The following is a 21,153-nucleotide window of genomic DNA, read 5'->3' on the forward strand; positions in this document are numbered from 1 at the left end:
TACAGTTGTCACAAGACCTCCCTGCCTTTATATTCCATCATCCTTGAAATAAAGGTCAATATTCCATTTGCCTTCCCAATTACCTGCTGCAACTGTATACTAACTTTCTATGTTTCATGTATGGGGACACCCAGATCCCTCTGTACTGCAGCATTGTGTAGTCTTTCTCCATTTATGTAATATTTTGCTTTTTTATTCTTCCTACCAAAGTGGATGACTTCACATTTTCCCACATTGTACTCCATCTGCCAAATTTTTGCCCACTCACTTAACCTGTCTATATCCCTTTGGAGACACTTTGTGTCCTCCTCACAACTTACTTTTCCACCTATCTTTGTATCATCAGCAAATTTGGCCACAGAACTCTCGCTTCCTTCATCCAAGTCATTGATATATTTTTTGTAAATAGTTGAGGCCCCAGCACTGATCCCTGCGGCACCCCACTAGTTACAGATTGCCATCCTGAAAATGACCCTTTTATCCCGACTCTTTGTTTTCTGTTCGTTAGCCAATCCTCTATCCATGCTAATATATTACCCCCAACACCATGAGCTCTTACCTTATGCACTAACCTTTTATGTGGCACCTTATTGAATGCCTTTTGGAAATCCAAGTACACTACATCCACTGGATCCCCTTTATCTACCCTCCTCGTTACTTCCTCTAAGAATTCTAATAAATTTGTCAAACGCGATCCCTTTCATAAAACCACGTTGACTCTCCTTGATTTTATTTTGAGTCTGTAAATGTCCTGCTACTACTTCCTTAATAATCAATTCTAGCATTTTCCCAATGACAGATGTTAGGCTAATTGGCCTATAGTTACCTGCATACGTTGTTACCTGTGTGCAGGTGTTACCTGCGAAGAGGGTTATTAATATTTGCACAACAGATGGTGATTGGCATACTTGCCGATATTTATCCATTTCTTTTCCAATTTTCTCTCCTTTCAAGAAGATGGTGACTTATGCATGTGAGCCTAGATAGTTGTCAGATTATTCAACCATAGGCCGTGGAGGTTGAGCTAGATCCTGCACCCCACCCGATGCCCCCACTCATGCACTGTCCAGCAGGGGTTATTGGATATTCATTCGAATTTTTTCCCTCCCTAGCTCAGGGGTGCTGAGGCCAATTCTAGCATTCCCACTGCCATTCCAGCTGACATCGGCTCATTCAGCACAGGCTAGAGATTGAATTTTGAACATTACCGGTCTGCATGACTCAGCCATCGCAGCCAAGACAGCGAAGGCTTGTGTCCAAGAGGTGAAACACGTGGACTTAAACACACTCAAGCAGCCTGCTCGCTGGCCTCCCTCCACCAGTGTGAATTTTAATGATGGCAAATTGCTGTCAGGGTTGACAGCCCTAGGAAATGGAAATCCCACACTGGTGCAGTAGGGGCCACTCTTCTCAGGTTGTTGGGAATGTGTTCAAAGTGGAATGAGTGGAGGGAGCTTCACTCTACATTTAACTTATGCTCTTGGGATGTTTTTCCTAACATTAGGGAGGAAAAGTGGAGAAATATTCCACAGTCCAATGCTGACCACACTCACTTTGATGAGCATAATCCTGAGCAGCCTCTGTCCCCATTAAAAAAATACAGTGAAAAACACAGAAGGAGGCCATTCGGCCCATAATTCCTGTGCCAGCTCTTTGAAAGAGCTATCCAATTAGTCCCAATCCCCTAATATTTCCCCATAGCCCTGCAAATTTTGCCTTTGCAAGCAGGTTGAGAAAGCGGTTAATAAAGGGATTTCTTGGGCTTTATAAACAGAAGCATAGAGTACAAAAGCAAGGAAGTTATGTTGAATCTTTATAAAACACTGGGTTGGCCACAACTTGAGTATTGTGTCCAATTCTGGGCACTGCACTTTAGGAAGGATGTGAAGGCCTTAGAGAGGGTGCAGAAAAGAATGGTTTCAGGGATGAGGGACTTCAGTTACTTGGATAGACTGGAGAAGCTGGGGTCGTTCTCCTTAGAGCAGAGAAGGTTAAAAGGAGATTTGATAGCAGTGTTCAAAATCATGAAGCGTTTAGATAAAGGAAATAAAGAGAAACTGTTCCCATTGGTGGAGGGGTCGAGAATCAGAGGGCACAGATTTAAGGTGATTGGCAAAAGAACCAAAGGCGACGTGAGGAAAAACATTTTTACGCAGCGAATAATTATGATCTGGAATGTGCTGCCTGAAAGGGTGGTGGAAACACAGTCAGTCGTGGCTTTCAAAAAGGAATTGGATAAATACTTGAAGGGAAAAAATTTGCAGGGCTACGGGGAAAGAGCGGGGGAATGGGACTAACTGGCACAGGCTCGATGGTCTGAATGGCCTCCTTCTGTGCTGTAACCATTCTATGATTCTATCATTCTATTTATCCAATTCCCTTTTGAAAGATATTTTCGAATCTGCTTCCATTACCCTTTCAGGCAGTGCATTCCAGATTATAACAACTTGGTGCATAAAAAAAATTCTCCTCATCGCCCTTCTGGTTCTTTTGCCAATTACCTTAAATCTGTGTCCTCTGGTTACTGACCCTCCTGCCAGTGGAAACAGCTTCTCCCTATGTACTCTATCAAAACCCCTCAAAATTTTGAACATCCCTATTAAATCCCCCCTTAACCTTCTCTGCTGTAAGGAGAACAACCCCAGCTTCTGTCATGTCTCCACATAACTGAAGTCCCTCATCCCTGGTGCCATTCCAGTAAATCTCCTCTGCACCCTCTCCAAGGCTTTGACATCCTTCCTAAAGGGTGGTGCCCAGAATTGGACACAATACTCCAGCTGAGGTCTAATCTGTAATTTATAGAAGTTCAGCATAACTAGTTAGTAGACTTCCCACTTCTGATTGAGCAGGTTGAGTCCAGCCCCCCTCCAGGACTTCAATACATAATCGAGACAAACCCTCCCGTGCAGTACTGAGGGACTGCTGTGTTCTCAGGGCAGCTGTTGTTTGGATGACATTGGAGTCGATTTTCAACTAGCTGCCCGGGCATAAAACTGACCTTGCAGATCGGATCACCATTATTGAAACTTTCTGATTTTCATTTCCATTGAATCAATAGAAATGTAAATCGGGTGGTTTCTAAAATGGCAGCCCATCCACAACGCCAACTTTACCCTCAGGTGGCAAGCTGAAAATCTACCCTATTAATTTGTGGCCCTGTCTGCCCTCTCAGGTGGATGTAGAAGATCCCACTGCACTATTCAAAGAAGAGCAGGGATTTCTCCCGGTGTGCTAGCCAACATTCTTTCCTCAACCAACATCACCAAAAATGGATTCATCTCATTTGTGGTTGTGTGGCTTATTTGCCTACATAACAACAGTGACTGCACTTCAAAAGTTATTTATTGACTGTGAAGCGCCTTGGGATGTTCTGGGGATGAGAACAGATTGTATATATACCCAAGTTTCTTCTTTCTTTCTGATAAAGTAGAATAAAAATGATTAAAAATGAGCTACTCCTTATTCCTTGACAAAAATCATGTATTCTGTCTTTTCTTCTTAAATATTTTGAATTGTTTGCTTGAGATGCAGTTCCTGATGCACCGGAAGTGTCAGCTATTGAGTTCAGTGAATACACTTTCAAGCTCAGTACTTTCCCATGTTATTTACTGATTTTCTCCACTCTTTTCTTGAAGGGGTTCAGACTTCCTATTCTCTTAAGAATTCAGTATGCCAATTATTCACATTTAGGACAACTGATTTGCCATGTCAGTTGATTCCAAAAGTCACCGATGTATCCTGAGGCCAGGTTTTATTGGCAGATGCCAACTGTCAGCATGTCAAGTTGACAGTCACTGTATCACCATATGCTATCAAAAATCAGCAGGGACCAGGGTCCCTCACCTCTCAATCCCATTATTACACAAGCCCTGCTCTGATACACTGGGTCTGGGCCTTTCTCTCCTGAAGGTCTCTCCTGGTGTTAATAGAAGAGATTCTGGCCGCTGCATACTGTTGGTGAGACTTCCTATTCTCTTAAGAATTCAGTATGCAGGGGCCAGAATCACCTTCATTAGGAGTGATGTTGAGGAAAGAGCAGCCTAATCTGGTCAGTAGCAGCCAGATTCAGGAAGGATTAGGACTGGGGGGGGGGAGGGCAATGGAAGGCAAAGATGAAAAGAGGGAATGGGCAGAGATTGGGAGTGTCAACTTGGGTGGGGGAGTAATAACGGGAATGATTGGGAATGGGAGAAAGAGGACCACATGAACTGGGATGGAGGGGGAGAAGAGTGTCAAATTGAATTGAGGAAGGAGAAGATGAAGAGTGCCACTTTGAAATGGGAAGGTTGGAATTGGTTAGAGTTGAAAGGGTGAAGAGTTGGATAGGGTAGTGTGTCTCTGTGAATTGGGTTTGGAGGAGTAGAGTGTCTCTGTGAACAGGGGCATGGAAAAAGAAAGTTGGTTGTTGGAAAATGATTGCTGAGGTAATGTTTGGGTGAGTGACAGTCTGGTTGGTGGTTGAAATCCAAATATCACTTTGTTTTTCCTTTCAAAAATTAAAAAACCTATTAACTATAAAATGAACCAGAATGCATTATTTTAATATAACAATTCAAAATTATCCAAGAATCACTGGACGTGTATGACTAATTTTGTGCCATCAATATTTGGAATTCCCCTTCATGCCTTCATGTAGCTATGCCTTTTTGTCTCCAATAACAGTGATGGAATGTTGTATATAGCAGCAGTTTCAGTTACAAGGCCTGTGTCACGACTTGTTCTCACATGAAAGACTTATGATCAGGGACATTCTGGAGGTGTCACCATCTTGGGTGCTTTTTTGAAGCTATCGGTCAGCTTCTGCTAGCTTTGTGGTTTGCGCTGTATGTAGTGTTTCGATACTGCCCTCCTTCTGCGCTCTCCACATTGACTTTCTACCTTGTTGTTGTTCCATCTACCTGGTGAGGCCCTGTATGCTGAGAGTGCTAGCGTTGCACTCACTCCTTCTCCCCCAGACCCGCAGCATCATCGTTGCCACTTGTGCTTTTGAGATGCTATTATTCCCTTACACATCTTGAATTTCCCTTCTCGAGAGTATGGGTTGAATAGTTCCAATGACTCCACAGAAAGAAAGAACTTGCATTTATGGTGGCCATGAAACTACCGGATTGACATAAAAACCCATCTGGTTCACTAATATCCTTTAGGGAAGGAAACCTGCCGTCCTTACCCGGTCTGGCCTATATGTGACTCCAGACCCACAGCAATGTGGTTGATTCTTAATCGCCCTCTGAAATGGCCTAGCAAGCCACTCAGTTGTACAATCTCGCTACAAAAAGTCATAATAAGAATAAAACCGGATGGACCACCCGGCATCGGACCACTAGGCACCGGACACGACAAAGGCAAACCAAGCCCAGTCGAGTCTGCAAAGTCCTCCTCACTAACATCTGGGGACTTGTGCCAAAATTGGGAGAGCTGTCCCACAGACTAGTCAAGCAACAGCCTGACATAGCCATACTACAGAATCATACCTTTCAGCCAAAGTCCCAGACTTTTCCAACACCGTCCCTGGCTATGTCCTGTCCCCCCGGCAGGACAGACCGATCAGAGGTGGCGGTACAGTGATACACAGCCAGGAGGGAGTGGCCTGGGGAGTCCTCAACATTGACTCTGGACCCCATGAAATCTCATGGCATCAGGTCAAACATGGGCAAGGAAACCTCCTGCTGATTACCACCTACAGCCCTCCCTCAGCTGATGAATCAGTCCTCCTCCATGTTGAACACCACTTGGAGGAAGCACTGAGTGTAGCAAGGGCACAGAATGTTCTCTGGGTGGGGGACTTCAATGTCCATCACCAAGAGTAGCTCGGTAGCACCACTACGTACCAAGCTGGCCGAGTCCTGAAGGAAATAGCTGCCAGACTGGGCCTCCGGCAGGTGGTGAGCGAACCAACACGAGGGAAAAACTTACCTGACCTCGTCCTCACCAACCTACCTGTCGCAAATGCATCTGTCCACAACAGTATTGGTAGGAGTGACCACCGCATAGTCCTCATGGAGACGAAGTCCCGTCTTTGCACTGAGGACACCATCCAACGTGTTGTGTGGCACTATCACGGTGCTCAAAACTGGGCATCCATGAGGTGCTGTGGGCCATCAGCAACAGCAGAATTGTATTCCAGCACAATCTGTAACCTCATGGCCCGGCATATTCCTCACTCTACCATTACCAACAAGCCAGGGGATCAACCCTGGTTCAATGCAGCACCAGGCGTACCTAAAAATGAGGTGCCAACTTGGTGAAGCTACAACTCAGGTCTACATGCATGCTAAACAGCAGAAGCAACATGCTATAGACAGAGCTAAGCGATTCCACAACCAACGGATCAGATCAAAGCTCTGCAGTCCTGCCAAATCCAGTCGTGAATGGTGGTGGACAATTAAACAACTAACGGGAGGAGGAGGCTCTGTAAACATCCCCATCCTCAATGATGGCGGAGTCCAGCACATGAGTGCAAAAGACAAGGCTGAAGCGTTTGCAACCATCTTCAGCCAGAAGTGCCGAGTGGATGATCCATCTCGACCTCCTCCCGATATCCCCACCATCACAGAAGCCAGTCTTCAGCCAATTCGATTCACTCCACGTGATATCAAGAAACGGCTGAGTGCACTGGATACAACAAAGCCTATGGGCTCCGACAACTTCCCGGCTGTAGTGCTGAAGACTTATGCACCAGAGCTAGCTGTGCCCCCAGCCAAGCTGTTCCAGTACAGCTACAACACTGGCATCCACCCGACAATGTGGAAAATTGCCCAGGTATATCCTGTCCACAAAAAGCAGGACAAATTCAATCCGGCCAATTACCGTCCCATCAGTCTACTCTCAATCATCAGCAAAGTGATGGAAGGTGTCATCGACAGTGCTATCAAGCGGCACTTACTCACCGATAACCTGCTCACTGATGCTCAGTTTGGTTTCTGCCAGGACCCCTCGGCTCCAGACCTCATTACAGCCTTGATCCAAACATGGACAAAAGAGCCGAATTCCAGAGGTGAGGTGAGAGTGACTGCCCTTGACATCAAGGCAGTATTTGACCGAGTGTGGCACCAAGGAGCCCTCGTAAAACTGAAGTCAATGGGAATCAGGGGGAAAACTCTCCAGTGGCTGGAGTCATACCTTGCACAAAGGAAGATGGTAGTGGTTGTTGGAGGCCAATCATCTCAGCCCCAGGACATTGCTGCAGGAGTTTCTCAGGGCAGTGTCCTAGGCCCAACCATCTTCAGCTGCTTCATCAATGACCTTCCCTCCATCATAAGGTGAGAAATGGGGATGTTCGCTGATGATTGCACAGTGTTCATTTCCTTTTGCAACTCCTCAGATAATGAAGCAGTCCGTGCCCGCATGCAGCAAGACCTGGACAACATCCAGGCTTGGGCTGATAAGTGGCAAATAACATTCGCGCCAGACAAGTGCCAGGCAATGACCATCTCCAACAAGAGAGAGTCTAACCACCTCCCCTTGACATTCAATGGCATTACCATCGCCGAATCCCCCACCAACAACATCCTGGGGGTCACCATTGATCAGAAACTTAACTGGACCAGCCATATAAATACTGTGGCTACAAGAGCAGGTCAGAGGCTGGGTATTCTGCGGCGAGTGAATCATCTCCTGACTCCACAAAGCCTTTCCACCATCTACAAGGCACAAGTCAGGAGTGTGATGGAATACTCTCCACTTGCCTGGATGAGTGCAGCTCCAACAACACTTAAGAAGTTCGACACCATCCAGGACAAAGCAGCCTGCTTGACTGGCACGCCATCCACCACCCTAAACATTCACTCCCTTCACCACCGGCGCACTGTGGCTGCAGTGTGTACCATCCACAGGATGCACTGCAGCAACTCACAAAGGCTTCTTCGACAGCACCTCCCAAACCCGTGACCTCTACCACCGAGAAGGACAAGAGCAGCAGGCACATGGGAACAACACCACCTGCACGTTCCCCTCCAAGTCACACACCATCCCGACTTGGAAATATATCGCCGTTCCTTCATCGTCGCTGGATCAAAATCCTGAAATTCCCTTGCTAACAGCACTGTAGGAGAACCTTCACCACACGAACTGCAGTGGTTCAAGAAGGCAGCTCACCACCACCTTCTCAAAGGCAATTAGGGATGGGCAATAAACGCTGGCTTTGCCAGCGATGTCCAGATCTCATGAACGAATAAAAAAACAATTTATATAGCACCTTTCATGACATCCCAAAGCACTTAACAGACAACAAAGTACTTTTGAAATACAGTTGCTGTTGTAATGTAGGAAACACGGCAGCCAATTTTCACACAGCAAAATCCCACAAACAGCAATGTGATAAATGACCAGATAACCTGCTTTTTAGTGGTGTTGATTGAGGATAAAAATTGGGCAGTGCACCATGGAGAATTCCCCTGCTCTTCTTCAAATAGTTCCATGGGATATTTTACATCCACCTACGAGGTTGAACAGGGCCTCATCCAAAAGACGTGCCTCCAACAGGTCAGCCAAGGCTGACATCTAAACAATCTGATTTTGGATAAACAGCACAGGACAAGTAGTTTTGAACTTTATTAGCATAATTTCCCAATATAGTACTGTACAAACAGGATAAGGTATCATTAGCCCCGGTTATATACTGAATCATAGATTCATAGAATTATAGATGATGCAGCACAGAAGGAGGCCAGTCGGCCCATCATACCTATGCCAACTCTTTGAACGAGCTATCCGATTAGTCCCATCACCTTGCTCTTTCCCTACAGCCCTGCAAATTTTCCCTCTTCAGGTATTTATCCAATTCCCTTTTGAAGTTATTATTGAATCTGCTTCCACCGCCCTTTCAGGCAGTGCATTCCAGATCATAACAACTCGCTGCATTAAATAATTTCTCCTCATCTCACCTCCAGTTCTTTTGCCAGTTACCTTAAACCTGTGTCCTTTGATTACCATCGAGACTGGAAGTTTCCAGGTTTGAGTACAATACTCAGTACTGACCTGGACTGAATTAGCTGATCTCATTCCAGGCAGTAGCTAAGTCACCCCCGGGCTAAGGATGGGAAAATCACCCAAGGTCCCCTCTCCGGATTGTTGTCCAGTGACCTCTGCAGGTAAGTACTCGTGATTTGGGCCGATTTCCCGAGTACACATTCCCAGTGGGAGAGGCACCCCGCAGCGCACAAGTGGAAAATCTGCCCTAATAAGCTAAGGTCAGCTAACTCCATATCGACCAGGGATCAGACCTAGGACCTCCTGCTCTGCATCACACAGTCCCACAAGTAACATGCCCTTACCAACTGAGATACAACTATGACTAGCTTTTTTTTCCATTTTCTAAGTAATCCCAGGTGCTGTCTCCGCCAGTCAGTAGGTTAGACTGTTGGATAGACTCACACACTGTGGTTAGTTCACAAACAGCAACTGTAACGAGCATGTTCTTCATTAATCCAGGGCCTTAGATGGACTGGCGGTTGATGCTGGGTTGCAGACTTGTTAAGTTCCTGGCTCGGGCGGCAGACTGACGGGGCCTATATAGATGAGGCCTGAACCAATGAACAAATAACATCATAAGGAAAAGAGGAAGAAAGAAAGCCAGGCATTTCTTGAAGGGTTTTCAGAGCCTGATAACCTGGGGACAGGACTGATAAACAGCTGCCAATCTAGAGACAAACTAGGCTTAGCAACAAGATTGTAATTGACCTCAGAATGTGCCTGTATGCAGCAATTAGACTTTGTGGCCTTAAAGGGAAAAGGCTATTTAAACACAGATCCCTCTCAGCAGCAAACAGCTTTCCTCAAGGCAGTCCCTTTATGTCTATTAGCAAAGAGCTAGCAAGACATAAACACTCCCCTTATTAATATGTAATATCATGTGTGTTCCATTGTATTACACTCATGCCATTATAAAACAGTGTATTGTCTGACCTATCATGAGCTATGCCTTGGACAGTTCATTGGTTATGTGTAAAGGTCTTGCATCTAGTGCACGTTCACTGTATAAAGACGTCACACATCAAATGTCACACACCAGACATCATAGTCCAGCTCTTATTGTACATTACAAATAGAAAACAGGCTTTAAAATAAGAAACAACAACAATTTGCATTTATATAACACCTTTTATGTATGAAAATGTCCCAAGGCATGTCACAAGAGTGTTATCAGACTAAATTTGACACTGAACCAAAGAAGGAGACATTAGGACAGGTGACCAAAAGCTTGGTCAAAGAGATAGGTTCTAAGGACCATCTTCTTAAACCCCTATCCCCTGTCCCTTCCACCCTCACCTCCAACGAAAAGTGCGAGGAGCTCATGGACTTCTTTGTCACTAAGATTGAGACCATCCGTTCAGCTGCCTCTGCCACTTCCCTCCCTTCCTCAAGCCGAATTTCCTCTATGGTTCCTGCCCTAGTCCTCAACTTGCACCTTTCTCTAATTTCTCTCCTATCTCCCTTCATGCACTCTCCGAGCTCATCTTGACCATGAGACACATCTCCTGCTCCCTCGACCCTATTCCCACTAAACTGCTGACCACCCAACTTCCCTTCCTGGCCCCCATGTTAGCTGATATTGTTAACGGTTTCCTTTCCTCAGGTACTGTCCCCCTCCCCTTCAAATCTGCCGTCATCACACCCCTCCCCAAAAAAAACACCCTTGACCCCTCTGTCCTTGCAAGCTATCGCCACATCACCAACCTCCCTTTCCTCTCCAAAGTCCTTGAACGTATTGTTGTCTCCCAAATCGGTGCCCATCTTTCCTGCAACTCCATGTTTGAATCCCTCCAATCAGTTTCCGCCCCTGCCACAGTACTGAAATGGCCCTTATCAAAGTCAAAAATGACTGTGACCACGGTAAACTATCCCTCCTCATCCGTCTGCAGCCTTCGACATGGTTGACCACGCCTTCCTCCTCCAACTCCTCTCCTCTGTTGCCCAGCTGGGTGGGACTGCGCTCACCTGGTTCCATTCTTATCTATCCAGTCGTGGCCAGAGAATCACCAGCAATGGCTTCTCTTCCCGCTCCCGCAACGTTACCTCTGGAGTCCTCCAAGGATCTATCCTTGGCCTCGGCGACATCATCCGAAAACATGACGTTGGATTCCACATGTATGCTGACGACACCCAGCTCTACCTCACAACCACACCCCTCGACACTTCCACTGTCTCTGATGCAAAAGTGGGTGCTCCTCAGTGGTTGGTGTAAGGCCCATTGTTAAAGCTGAGTGTAGAGGGGGGGCTTCACTTTGCATCTGACCTTCCTGTACCTGACCTGGAAGTGTTTGGTGCTGACACTGGTGGGTGCCTGTAATTGGAACCTTCCCATCCCTAACACTGTCATCCCTCACTGTGAAGAGCACAACATTCACAAATAGAAAGTGAAAAATCACTTGTGATTTGCAGTGCTCCCAAGAAGGGAACCAAGAAAGCCCTTGAATACAGCGCCATCAAAGTGTGGCAAGAAGTGGAGAAAGTCAAGAAAGGAGAGTTACTCCATTTACATCTACAAAGTGATGAAGCGATGAAGCCCCTCCCTATCTCTGTAACCTCCTCCACCCCTACAACCCTCCGAGATCTCTGCGCTCCTCCAATTCTGGCCTCTTGTGCATCCCCGATTTTAATCGCTCCATCATTGGCAGCTGTGCCTTCAGCAGCCTAGGCTCTGGAATTCCCTCCCTAAACCTCTCCACCTCTCTCTCCTCCTATAAGACACTCCTTAAAACCTAACTCTTTGACCAAGCTTTTGGTCACCTGTCCCAATACCTCATGTGGCTTGGTATCAACTTTTGTTTGATATTGCTCCTGTGAAGTGCCTTGGGATGTTTTACTCCGTTAAAGGCGCTATATAAATGCAAGTTGTTGTTGTTTTTGTTGTTGTCTTACTTAAAGGAGGAGAGAGAGGTGATGAAGGTTTAGGGAGGGAATTCCAGAGCTTAGGGCCTAGGCAGCTGAAAGCACAGCCGCCAATTTTGGAGCGAATGAAGTCAGGGATGCACAAGAGGCCAGAGTTGGAGGAGGGCAGAGATATCGGAGTGTTGTAGGGCTGGAGTAGGTTACAGAGATAGGGAGGGGCGAGGCCATGGAGGGATTTGAACATGAGGATGAGAATTTTAAAATCGAGGCATTCGGGGACCGGAAGCCAATGTAGGTCAGCGAGCTCAGGGAAAGCCAGTCATTGACCTGGACCCTGAAATTTACTAGTAGTTACAACTGCCCCTTGACCTCAGCGGTCCATAAGCAGCTCCAATTACCTGGGTTTTCCTATTAAAGCAGTTGCCTTAACGACAGAGGCCAGATTAGAAACTGAACATCAGTACCATACTCCAGACATGAGACTACCCACGAGCAACGCACTGGAGGTAAATTAGTAGTTTAAAAATAGTGTTTCTAGCTCCCTTGATGACTCAGTTATTAAGTCAGTGTGTCAGAGCTGTCCTAGATCAGAAGGTCCCAGGTTCAAACCCTGGGCCATTGCTGAGCTAGCTGGCCTCAGTTGGGCACTATAATTGACCTCAGTGCCCTTAGGCCTGCGAGAGCAGAATGAGCCTGGGCTTCCATTCCTGATCGCAATCCGTTGACCCCTGTTGGAAAGTTCACGTGTGGGTGTTGAATGAAGACAGAATTAGGACTGGCTGTGATGCCTCCTCCAGTCAAATAGTGACACCCACTGTTTGGGTTCACATGGGAAGCACAGCCTTCTAGGCAAATTAAAGAAGGGCGCTCAATCTTCGTGGAACATAGTGAGGGGGTCAACACCTCCAAGAAGAAAGGAGGAGAAAGATTGGATGCTGGGAGGAGGGGTCACTTCAAGTAACAATACCATCTTCACCCAACTCCCTACACCCTTATATTCCCCTACTCCTGGACTGATGAGGAGATAAAGCTGGGAACTGATGTCAGATTCAGGGGAAAAAAAACTTTCAGCAACTCGAAGACTGGCAAAGTTGGGTTCTTGTTGAGAAAACAGAGTAGACAATAAAATAATCTTCAAGAAGTGTGAGAATCGTTAGATTTTCAAAATAGAAGTTGAAGCGGGAGTAGTGTGACTTTACAGGAGTGAATATATCTGTAGATGTGTGCTGTTTATAGGATGGTGATAGTGGGACGGTGAGCTTTCTGTTTAATTTTGTTCTCTCTCTGAGCTGCAGCCAGCCAGCTGTGGGCTTGCAGCTGGGGAGAGGTCCCAGATTGCAGGCATTTTTTAAAATATATTTCAGTGTAAACACATGAGCCGCAAGGTCTGGGAGGTTATGGGAAGAGAGGAAACAGCGATTGTAATCTGTTAAAACGCACACACTTCCCCAGAAGAGAGACACAGAGAGAAAAGAGACAGAAAAAAAAACTGAAATAAACCTGGCGTCACATCCGCCTGATCCAGTGCAGAAAGGGGGAGATTTAATTATCAGACTGGTGGGGAAAGGAGTCCTCACTGAGATTTTGACAGTAAAAAGCTGAGTGTTTGGGAGATCGAGCCCTGCTTTGAGTTGCTGGAGGAGCCTGTGAGCTGATCTGATCTGGAGTTCGATGCGTGTCAAACCCACCCAACTAACATACACACACACACACACACACCGAGAGACGCCCTGAATCAGTGAGCCTCGATCAGTGAGATCTCATCTACACACATAGATATTGGAGAGAGAGAGAGAGAGAGAAAGCAGAGCACCATCCAACTCCTAAACCAGCAACACTCTCAAAAAGTTTTTCTTCAATTTTGTTAAGTTTTGTTAATTCTCCACTCCTGGTCTGACCCGAGGACGATGAAGGCAGCTGTAGACCAGCCGACTCTGACTATCATTAAGACCGAGAAGCCTGATGGTGAGTTTCAATGCGGATTTATCCTCTCTCTCTCCCCCGTGTGTGTATTTGTGAATGGGACAGACTGTGAGCTGTCACTCGGTGCTGGGAATCTGTGATCGAGTCGTTGGCTGTAATGTCGGTTTGTGTTTGGTGTTTTAAGTTTGTGGTCGGGTACCCAGTGGGGCCGGGCTTGTCATTTCATTCTTGCATCGTGTTGCTTTTTCTGTTTGCAATTGTTCTTTTTTTACAAAAAAAAAGAAATTAGCTGATTCTGCTGCAACTTTTATAGGGCTAGATTTTTTTTGTGTGTTTGTTAAGTTGGTGCTGGGCTGGAGAACTGTCACTGCCCTCAGATCTTAACTCCTACCTGTTGGACCAGGAACCAGCAAGTCTTTCCTTTATTAAAGTGACAGTCTCCTCTCCCTTGAAGCTGAAAGGAGTGAGAGGACGCTTATACCCTGATCTGAATTCATATGTCTCTCCCGTTTCAAGCAGTTTCAATTAGCTTTATTCTAACCCCAGTGTGCGCTTTCACTGATCTCTGGCTTAGCTCCAAACTCTGCATTGCATGTTTATCGGACTGTAGCTCTTAAAGACACTGATCCAATGGATGCAGCTCTGGGCTACATTACACTTACAGCCTTCGCTTCACAGAGAGCTGTTATACATTCACCTCTCCCAGGCCCTCTCTGATTTAATCCTGTGTGTGGGGGGAGGGGGTTGGTTTATATTATAATGATTACTGGGAAGGGAGGGGGGGTCCCAATGTCCCTGATGTAGGTGTGTCTCATATTGGCAGCTGTTTGAGATGGGCAATGATGGGGTCAATCTTCAAGATTAAACCCTTGGGATTTGATGGTAAAATTGCAAGCTGCGATAAAGTGTACAAATCCACAAGGTGCAAGGGGCTACACTAACGGAACTGGCTTGTGCCAAAGTGTCAGTCTGGTCTTGGTTTGGGTGGGGATTGATTCTGCTAGTTCAAAGGTAGCATTACAGAGCAGAAATGATTCATGTTGGGTGATAATGGCTTTCTCAGTCAGGATTTAAATGGATGTCGGAAATAGTGAGGACTTGCATTTAGATATCGCCTAAAGCACACCATCAAAATGTCTCTCCAGGCTAGTCCTTTTTTGAGAGCAGTAACTGTTGTTACGGTGCAGGCTTCCGAAGAGAAATCCAGCCAACATTTCCCCAGCAGATAGAAGCACTGAAGTGCAGAGAGGAGTGAAATGCAGCGATGGAAGGGTTGTGGTTACTGTCTCAGGGCTCATTTTACTTTAGATTTATATCCAGATCGGCGCAGCTGTGGTTTATCACTTTTGAAATTCCTTTAAAAAAAGACCCTGTCCCTTTAACAAGATCTGCAGGAACCCCCCTCCCCACTCTTGCTCTGTTTTATAGTCTGCCCCACCACTGTGTGGGAGTTAACGTGCCTGGCCTATTGTTCGACAACATGCACAGAGTCTCCTTTATCTGACGTGTGCTGTTTTATAGAGCAACAGTCCCCAGTTCACAGAGTAATTAGATCGAGCGGCCCGATTCCAGTGTGTTTTCAGACTTTCTGGGGAGGATGCAGGGAGGCAGAGAGAGAGCGAGAAATTAATTTTGACTCCAATGACAGCTGCAGACTTGCTCAAAAATGAATAGCGAGTTAACTTAACATGCAGGGTTTTAGTACCTTTACGCATTGCAAAGTGCTATGTGTTAGTGTCTCTGTCCGCTGGGCTGAAGTGAGACAGCTGTGTCACCGAGCGGCTTCAGAGCTGAACAAGGCCACGGAATCTGACTTCTTAGTAACATTTCTGGCTGCCTTATTGCTGACATCACATCCGAGTGTTGGCTTTAATACTCAGCCCAAAATAGGCTCAAGCTCGGGCTCATTAGCATACAATAGCATTGGCTCCAGCGTCCCAAACTGACTGTACCCTCAGGGGAAAGCACAAAGGGGCGAATAACAGGCAAATAACTGCAGCCGGGATAACGGGTGTTTGTCCATCTGAACCACGCTGCTGCTTGCGGCAGTCCCAGGATAAATCTCACCGCACAGATATTTTTTTGTTTGGTGCTTGTAGCATGTTCACAATTTAGCAAACCTCAAATGCGAGGGTCTGGTCGATGAGGGGTGGGCAGACACGGGATCGGACTGTCCTGTTGGTGTGTTGGGCTGGCACCAGCTGGCTGGTCTGAGCAGTGTCATGTCACATGCCCGTGGGCATCTGGGTCTCGCTGTGTTAAGTGGGTGCAGGCACTGTAAAGCTGAGAGCTGGACTGGACTGCACCAGAGCAGCCGGGAACATCAGTGAAGAGGGTTATCGCACTTAAAACTCCACATGTTGACTCACAAATGGCTGTGTACTGAAAGTGAAGACGTACATTAGAGTCTCTTGCTTTTCCTTACCTATTGACACTGACTCTTGCTGGGAGCTGGGACACTGACCCACAGGAGCCAGCAGTTCACCACTACCCCAGATAAGTGGCCATTCTGCTTCAGCCCAGAAGGTGCGATTTAACCATGGGGGAACATCTTAGTTGAGCCTCACCCTGTCCTCATCTAACATTCACACACGCAGGATAGGGATCAAGGGTCACTGGATAAGAATCAGGTATGGGAACCCGGCTGAGTTCCCGGTTCCCCCTCCCTAGCGCATGGACACGGGGGGGGGGGGGCGGGGAGGGGCAATTGTGGCAGCCTTACAGCCATCGTAGCGAGGACCAGCTAACTTAGGACAGATCAGGGATCAATCTTGGGTCGTTCCTTGCCTTCCATTTATATAACGATCTTATTGAATGGTGGAGCAGGCTCGAGGGGCCATGAGGCCTACTCCTGCTCCTATTTCTTATATTCTTATGTTTTGATATAGCACTTCATCAAATCCCTCAGAAATTTCACAAACGCCTTCATATCAATCAACTGCTCTGATGTTCAGTGACTCTCGTGTAGGTTTGCACACAGCAAGATCCCAGAACTAGAAATGACTTGAATGACCAGTTTCTCACGATGTTGATTGCTGCACGGCTCAGTACCCCGCCGAGCAAACCCTCTGAGCTATTTGTGTGTTCCTGATTTCATGTGCATGTGAGTGTGTGAAATAAGGTTGGTGCCAGAACATATATTGTGGTGCATGGAGTGTGAAGTGTTTAATATATGAAACCCAATCACTTCCTCCCCCTCTCTTGTGTTTTAATTCCTTTCACAGTCTCCAGGGTCTCTGTACCTTTGCCTGTAATGGGTGAGGATGCAGACTCTTGCTTATCCCTCTGCCTCTGCCTGCAGCCAATCAGTTGGGCGGGAGGAGGGGTCATAGGTGCGACACTGAGACTCATTTTTCATCCTGATAACTGTTGCCTTTGGTCGGGGCAGCACCTGTAAACCAGCTGGAAACTCCTCACTCAAAATACCAATAAAACAACTAGAATGTACTCCCTGTTCCTGACCCAACCTCTAACCCCACCTCTTGCCCTCCCTCCGAACCCCAGCCCTCACCGTCCCTCTGACCCAACCCCTCACCCTCCACCTGACCCCACCCCTCAACACCCACTGACCCCTACCCCTCATCTTCCCTCTGACCTCACCTCCCCACCCTCCCTCTGAACCCACCCCTCCCCTTCCCTGTGACCCCACCTTCACCCTCACTCTGACCCCACCCCTCGCCCCTTCTGACCCCACCTCTCACCTACCCTCTGACCCCACCCCACACATCCATCTGAGACTCCCACTCACCCTCCCTCTGACCTCACCCCTCACCTTCCCTCTGACCTCACCCCTCACCCTCACTCTGACCCCGCCCAGTCACCCTCCCTCTGACCCTTTCCCCTCAGCTTCCCTCTGACCCCACCCACTCACCCTCCCTCTGACCCCACCCCTCATCCTTTCTCTGACCCAACACCTCACCCCCCCGTGACCTGACCCCTCATTCTCACTCTGACCTCACCCCTCACCCTTCGACTGACCTCACCCCTCACACTCCCTTTGACCCCATCTCTCACCCTCCCTCTGACCCCACCCCTCACTTCCTTCTGGTTCCACCTCTCACCTTCCCTCTGACCCCCCACTCACCCTTCCCGCTGACCTCACCCTCACCCTTCCCTCTGACCTCACCCGTCAGCCTCCCTCTGACCCCGCCCACTCACCCTCCCTCTGACTCCACCCCTCATCCTTTCTCTGACCCAACACCTCACCCCCCCGTGACCTGACCCCTCATTCTCACTCTGACCTCACCCCTCACCCTCCCTCTGACCCCCACCTCTCACCCTCCCTCTGACCCCATCTGTCACTCTCCCTCTGACCCCAGCCCTCATCCTCCCTCTGACCCTTCACCCTCACCCTCCCTCTGACCCTCAGCTCTCACTCTCCCTCTGCTCCCAAAATCTTTATTTTGTGGGTTTTTATCTTCATGAAAACCACCAATAAAACAACAAATTTGGAGCCAACGCACAATTGCTGAAAATAAGCAGTAATATTTTTTTGTGCATGGCAAAGTGAGGGATGATAATCCTGGCTTGGCTTCCACCTCATGACCACAGCATCCAGTCAACAGTTCTCCTGGATGCATCTGTATCTGATGCTGTCCAAATATGTACACTGTGAGCTGGACTTAGACTGAGCGAGCAAAGATTAATTAACCACAAACCTTTGAAACCTTAACAGAAATTTTTTAAAAATTCTTTGATATTTTGCCTTGGGTTAGATACAGAGTAAAGCTCTCTCTGCACTCCCCCATCAAACACTCCCAGGGCAGGTACAGCACTGGGTTAGATACAGAGTAAAGCTCCCTCTACACTGTCCCATTAAATGCTTCCAGGGCAGGTACAGCACTGGGTTAGATACAGAGTAAAGCTCCCTCTACACTGTCCCATCAAACACTCCCAGGGCAGGTACAGCAGAAGTTAGATACAGAGTAAAGCTCCAAGTTCTGGGGTTTGAGTTTCCTATCTGTTGCTCATAATACTCTGGCAGCAAAGCAATGGGACATAAGCTTTCCTCTGGTGTAAAATTGGCCTGCCAGAGCTCTTGAATCTCATGGTGTGATGGTGACTGTTTGGGTTAGACCCCATATTTTGATTTGGCTGGTCCCAGTTTTCTGGAGTTGATATTGAGTAAGTTGACATCGCTTGAGAGGTCAGTAAAAGCGTATATTGAGCAGTACCCAGTACTCCAGTACACCAGCACAAGTACACCAGCACCCAGTACACCAGTACACCAGCACCCAGTACACCAGTACACCAGCACCCAGTATACCAGTGCACCAGCACCCAGTACACCAGTACCCAGTACACCAGTTCCCAGTACACCAATACCCAGTACACCAGTACACCAGTACCCAATACCCAGTACACCAGTACCCAATACCCAGTACACCAGTTCCCAGTACACCAGTACTCAGTACACCAGTACCCAATACCCAGTACACCAGTTCCCAGTACACCAGTACTCAGTACTCATACACCAGTACCCAATACCCAGTGCACCAGTTCCCAGTACACCAGTACTCAGTACACCAGTACCGAATACCCAGTGCACCAGTTCCCAGTACACCAGTACACCAGTTCCCAGTACACCAGTACTCAGTACTCATACACCAGTACCCAATACCCAGTGCACCAGTTCCCAGTACCCAGTACACCAGTTCCCAGTACACTAGTCCTCAGTACTCATATACCAGTACTCAATACCCAGTGCACCAGTTCCCAGTACACCAGTATTCAGTACACCAGTAGACCAGCTCCCAGTACATCAGCATCCAGTGCACTCCGTACCCAGTACACCAGTACCCAGTGCATCAGTACCCAGTGCACCCCGTATCCAGTACACCAGTACCCAGTGCATCAGTACCCAGTGTACCCCATACCCAGTACACCAGTACTCAGTACTCCAGTACACCAGTATACCAGAACCCAGTGCTGGGAGGGGGAGGGAGATTATTTAGATGAATTTCCAGCTGATTGTTCCAGGTTCTTCTTTTGTCCTCAAAAATAATGGTGTAGTGTTTTATTGCAATGACATTACTTTCTAACTGTGATCTCTCAATTCATTGGCGTAAATTTAATAAAGTTCCACGTAGTGAATGAGACCCATGTGCTGCTGATTAATTGACATAATTCTGCTGGAATGTCACTGTCCATGCAGTCTGCCCAGGCAGATTCCATGAAACCACAATTGAGAAAAATAGAGCAGTTAGTCATTTCATTCTCCTGTTCATTAAAAGAAAAAAAAGTGAAATATTTGCATTCATTGTATGTGGGGGAGGTTTTCTGTGTTCACTGTAGGAGGGATTGAGGTCTGGAGTCTGGAATGTGCTTTTTAGTGAATGGAGAAGAGGGATGGGCTGTTCGCTGGGGGTTGAGGGGTCACCATCTTCATGAGGAAAAGTCGTGCAGATTTGGAGAGGAAGAGAAGAGGAATCGTGTATTATTTTCACATGAATGGTGTACTCAACTGATCACAAGTTTTTGCACTGAGGGAGTGCTGCACTGTCGGAGGTGCCGTCTTTCGAATAAGACATTAAGCCGAGGCCCCATCTGCTCTTTCAGGTGGATGTAAAAGATCTCTCTTTCTCCTTCACTCTCGTTCATGACCTGATATGTGCCTCCTCTAAAACTGCAGGCAGGGACTTACTACTTTTATAAGGAGACACAGTCCCAATCTCGAGGCTGATACTTTGTTTTCTCCTCTTCCTTCACCCCGCTCCAGGTTGGGGAGGAAGTCTGAGAGTAGTCACACCTTGATCACTCTTCAACCCCCGGCCTCTCAGACTCTGAAGGAGCCAGTGGGTTATGAGTGGGTCTAGTAGGACAGATGTAAATTCTTCAGTATTTCTATCCTATCTCACAGAGGTGCAGAAGGTTATTTCTTGTTGATTCCTGAGCCTGTTCTAAGGCCGCAGCGACCTCGAAAATTCAAAGGATGAAAATTTCTAAGTGAGTAGAAATTGTGCTGTAATCCCGAGTGGATAAAGTGGGGAAACTAGTCATTGATTTCATAGGAAACTAATGGATTTCAGGTAGCATGACAGTGAATGATGCGCTGTTTGTTATGGACAGGGGTGCCATACCATGTAATATACAATGTATTATTGTACTACCAAGGTGGAGAAATGTCCTTTTATGGCCACAATGTCTAATTGATGTTAACACAGTTTCATTTCAATCAATGTTTAATTGTTGTTTGGTGAGGGAACTGCTGATTGGAAAATGTAGTTTCAAGCTCCAGGTCAGAAGCATCCAGCATTAAATGACTGGTTTTCTTTACTTAAACAATATTTAAATATTGTTTTGCATCTGTAACAAAGTATGACATGTTGAGTGTGGTGAATAAAACATGGTCGACACAAAAGTCTTTACATACAGATCCGATCTGCCCATGTCCAATCC

General features: G+C 47.0%; 1 protein-coding gene across 2 annotated transcripts in view; it reads left to right on the top strand.

Moving 5' to 3' along the window:
• The window catches only part of ets1 (v-ets avian erythroblastosis virus E26 oncogene homolog 1), a 112,787-nt gene that overhangs the window by 24,580 nt on the left and 67,054 nt on the right, over positions 1 to 21,153 (top strand). Inside the window, exon 1 of one of the 2 annotated variants that reach the window (XM_067971104.1) lies at positions 13,264 to 13,797. The exons of the other annotated variant lie outside the window; for it this stretch is intronic. Coding sequence (XP_067827205.1) covers positions 13,740 to 13,797 — 58 coding nt within the window. The 5' untranslated portion in view covers positions 13,264 to 13,739. Of the gene's footprint in view, positions 1 to 13,263; positions 13,798 to 21,153 lie in introns of those variants that run through there. 2 annotated transcript variants of the gene reach the window in all.

This window comes from Heptranchias perlo, chromosome 33 (genome assembly GCF_035084215.1).
Source record: "Heptranchias perlo isolate sHepPer1 chromosome 33, sHepPer1.hap1, whole genome shotgun sequence".
Taxonomy (NCBI): domain Eukaryota; kingdom Metazoa; phylum Chordata; class Chondrichthyes; order Hexanchiformes; family Hexanchidae; genus Heptranchias; species Heptranchias perlo.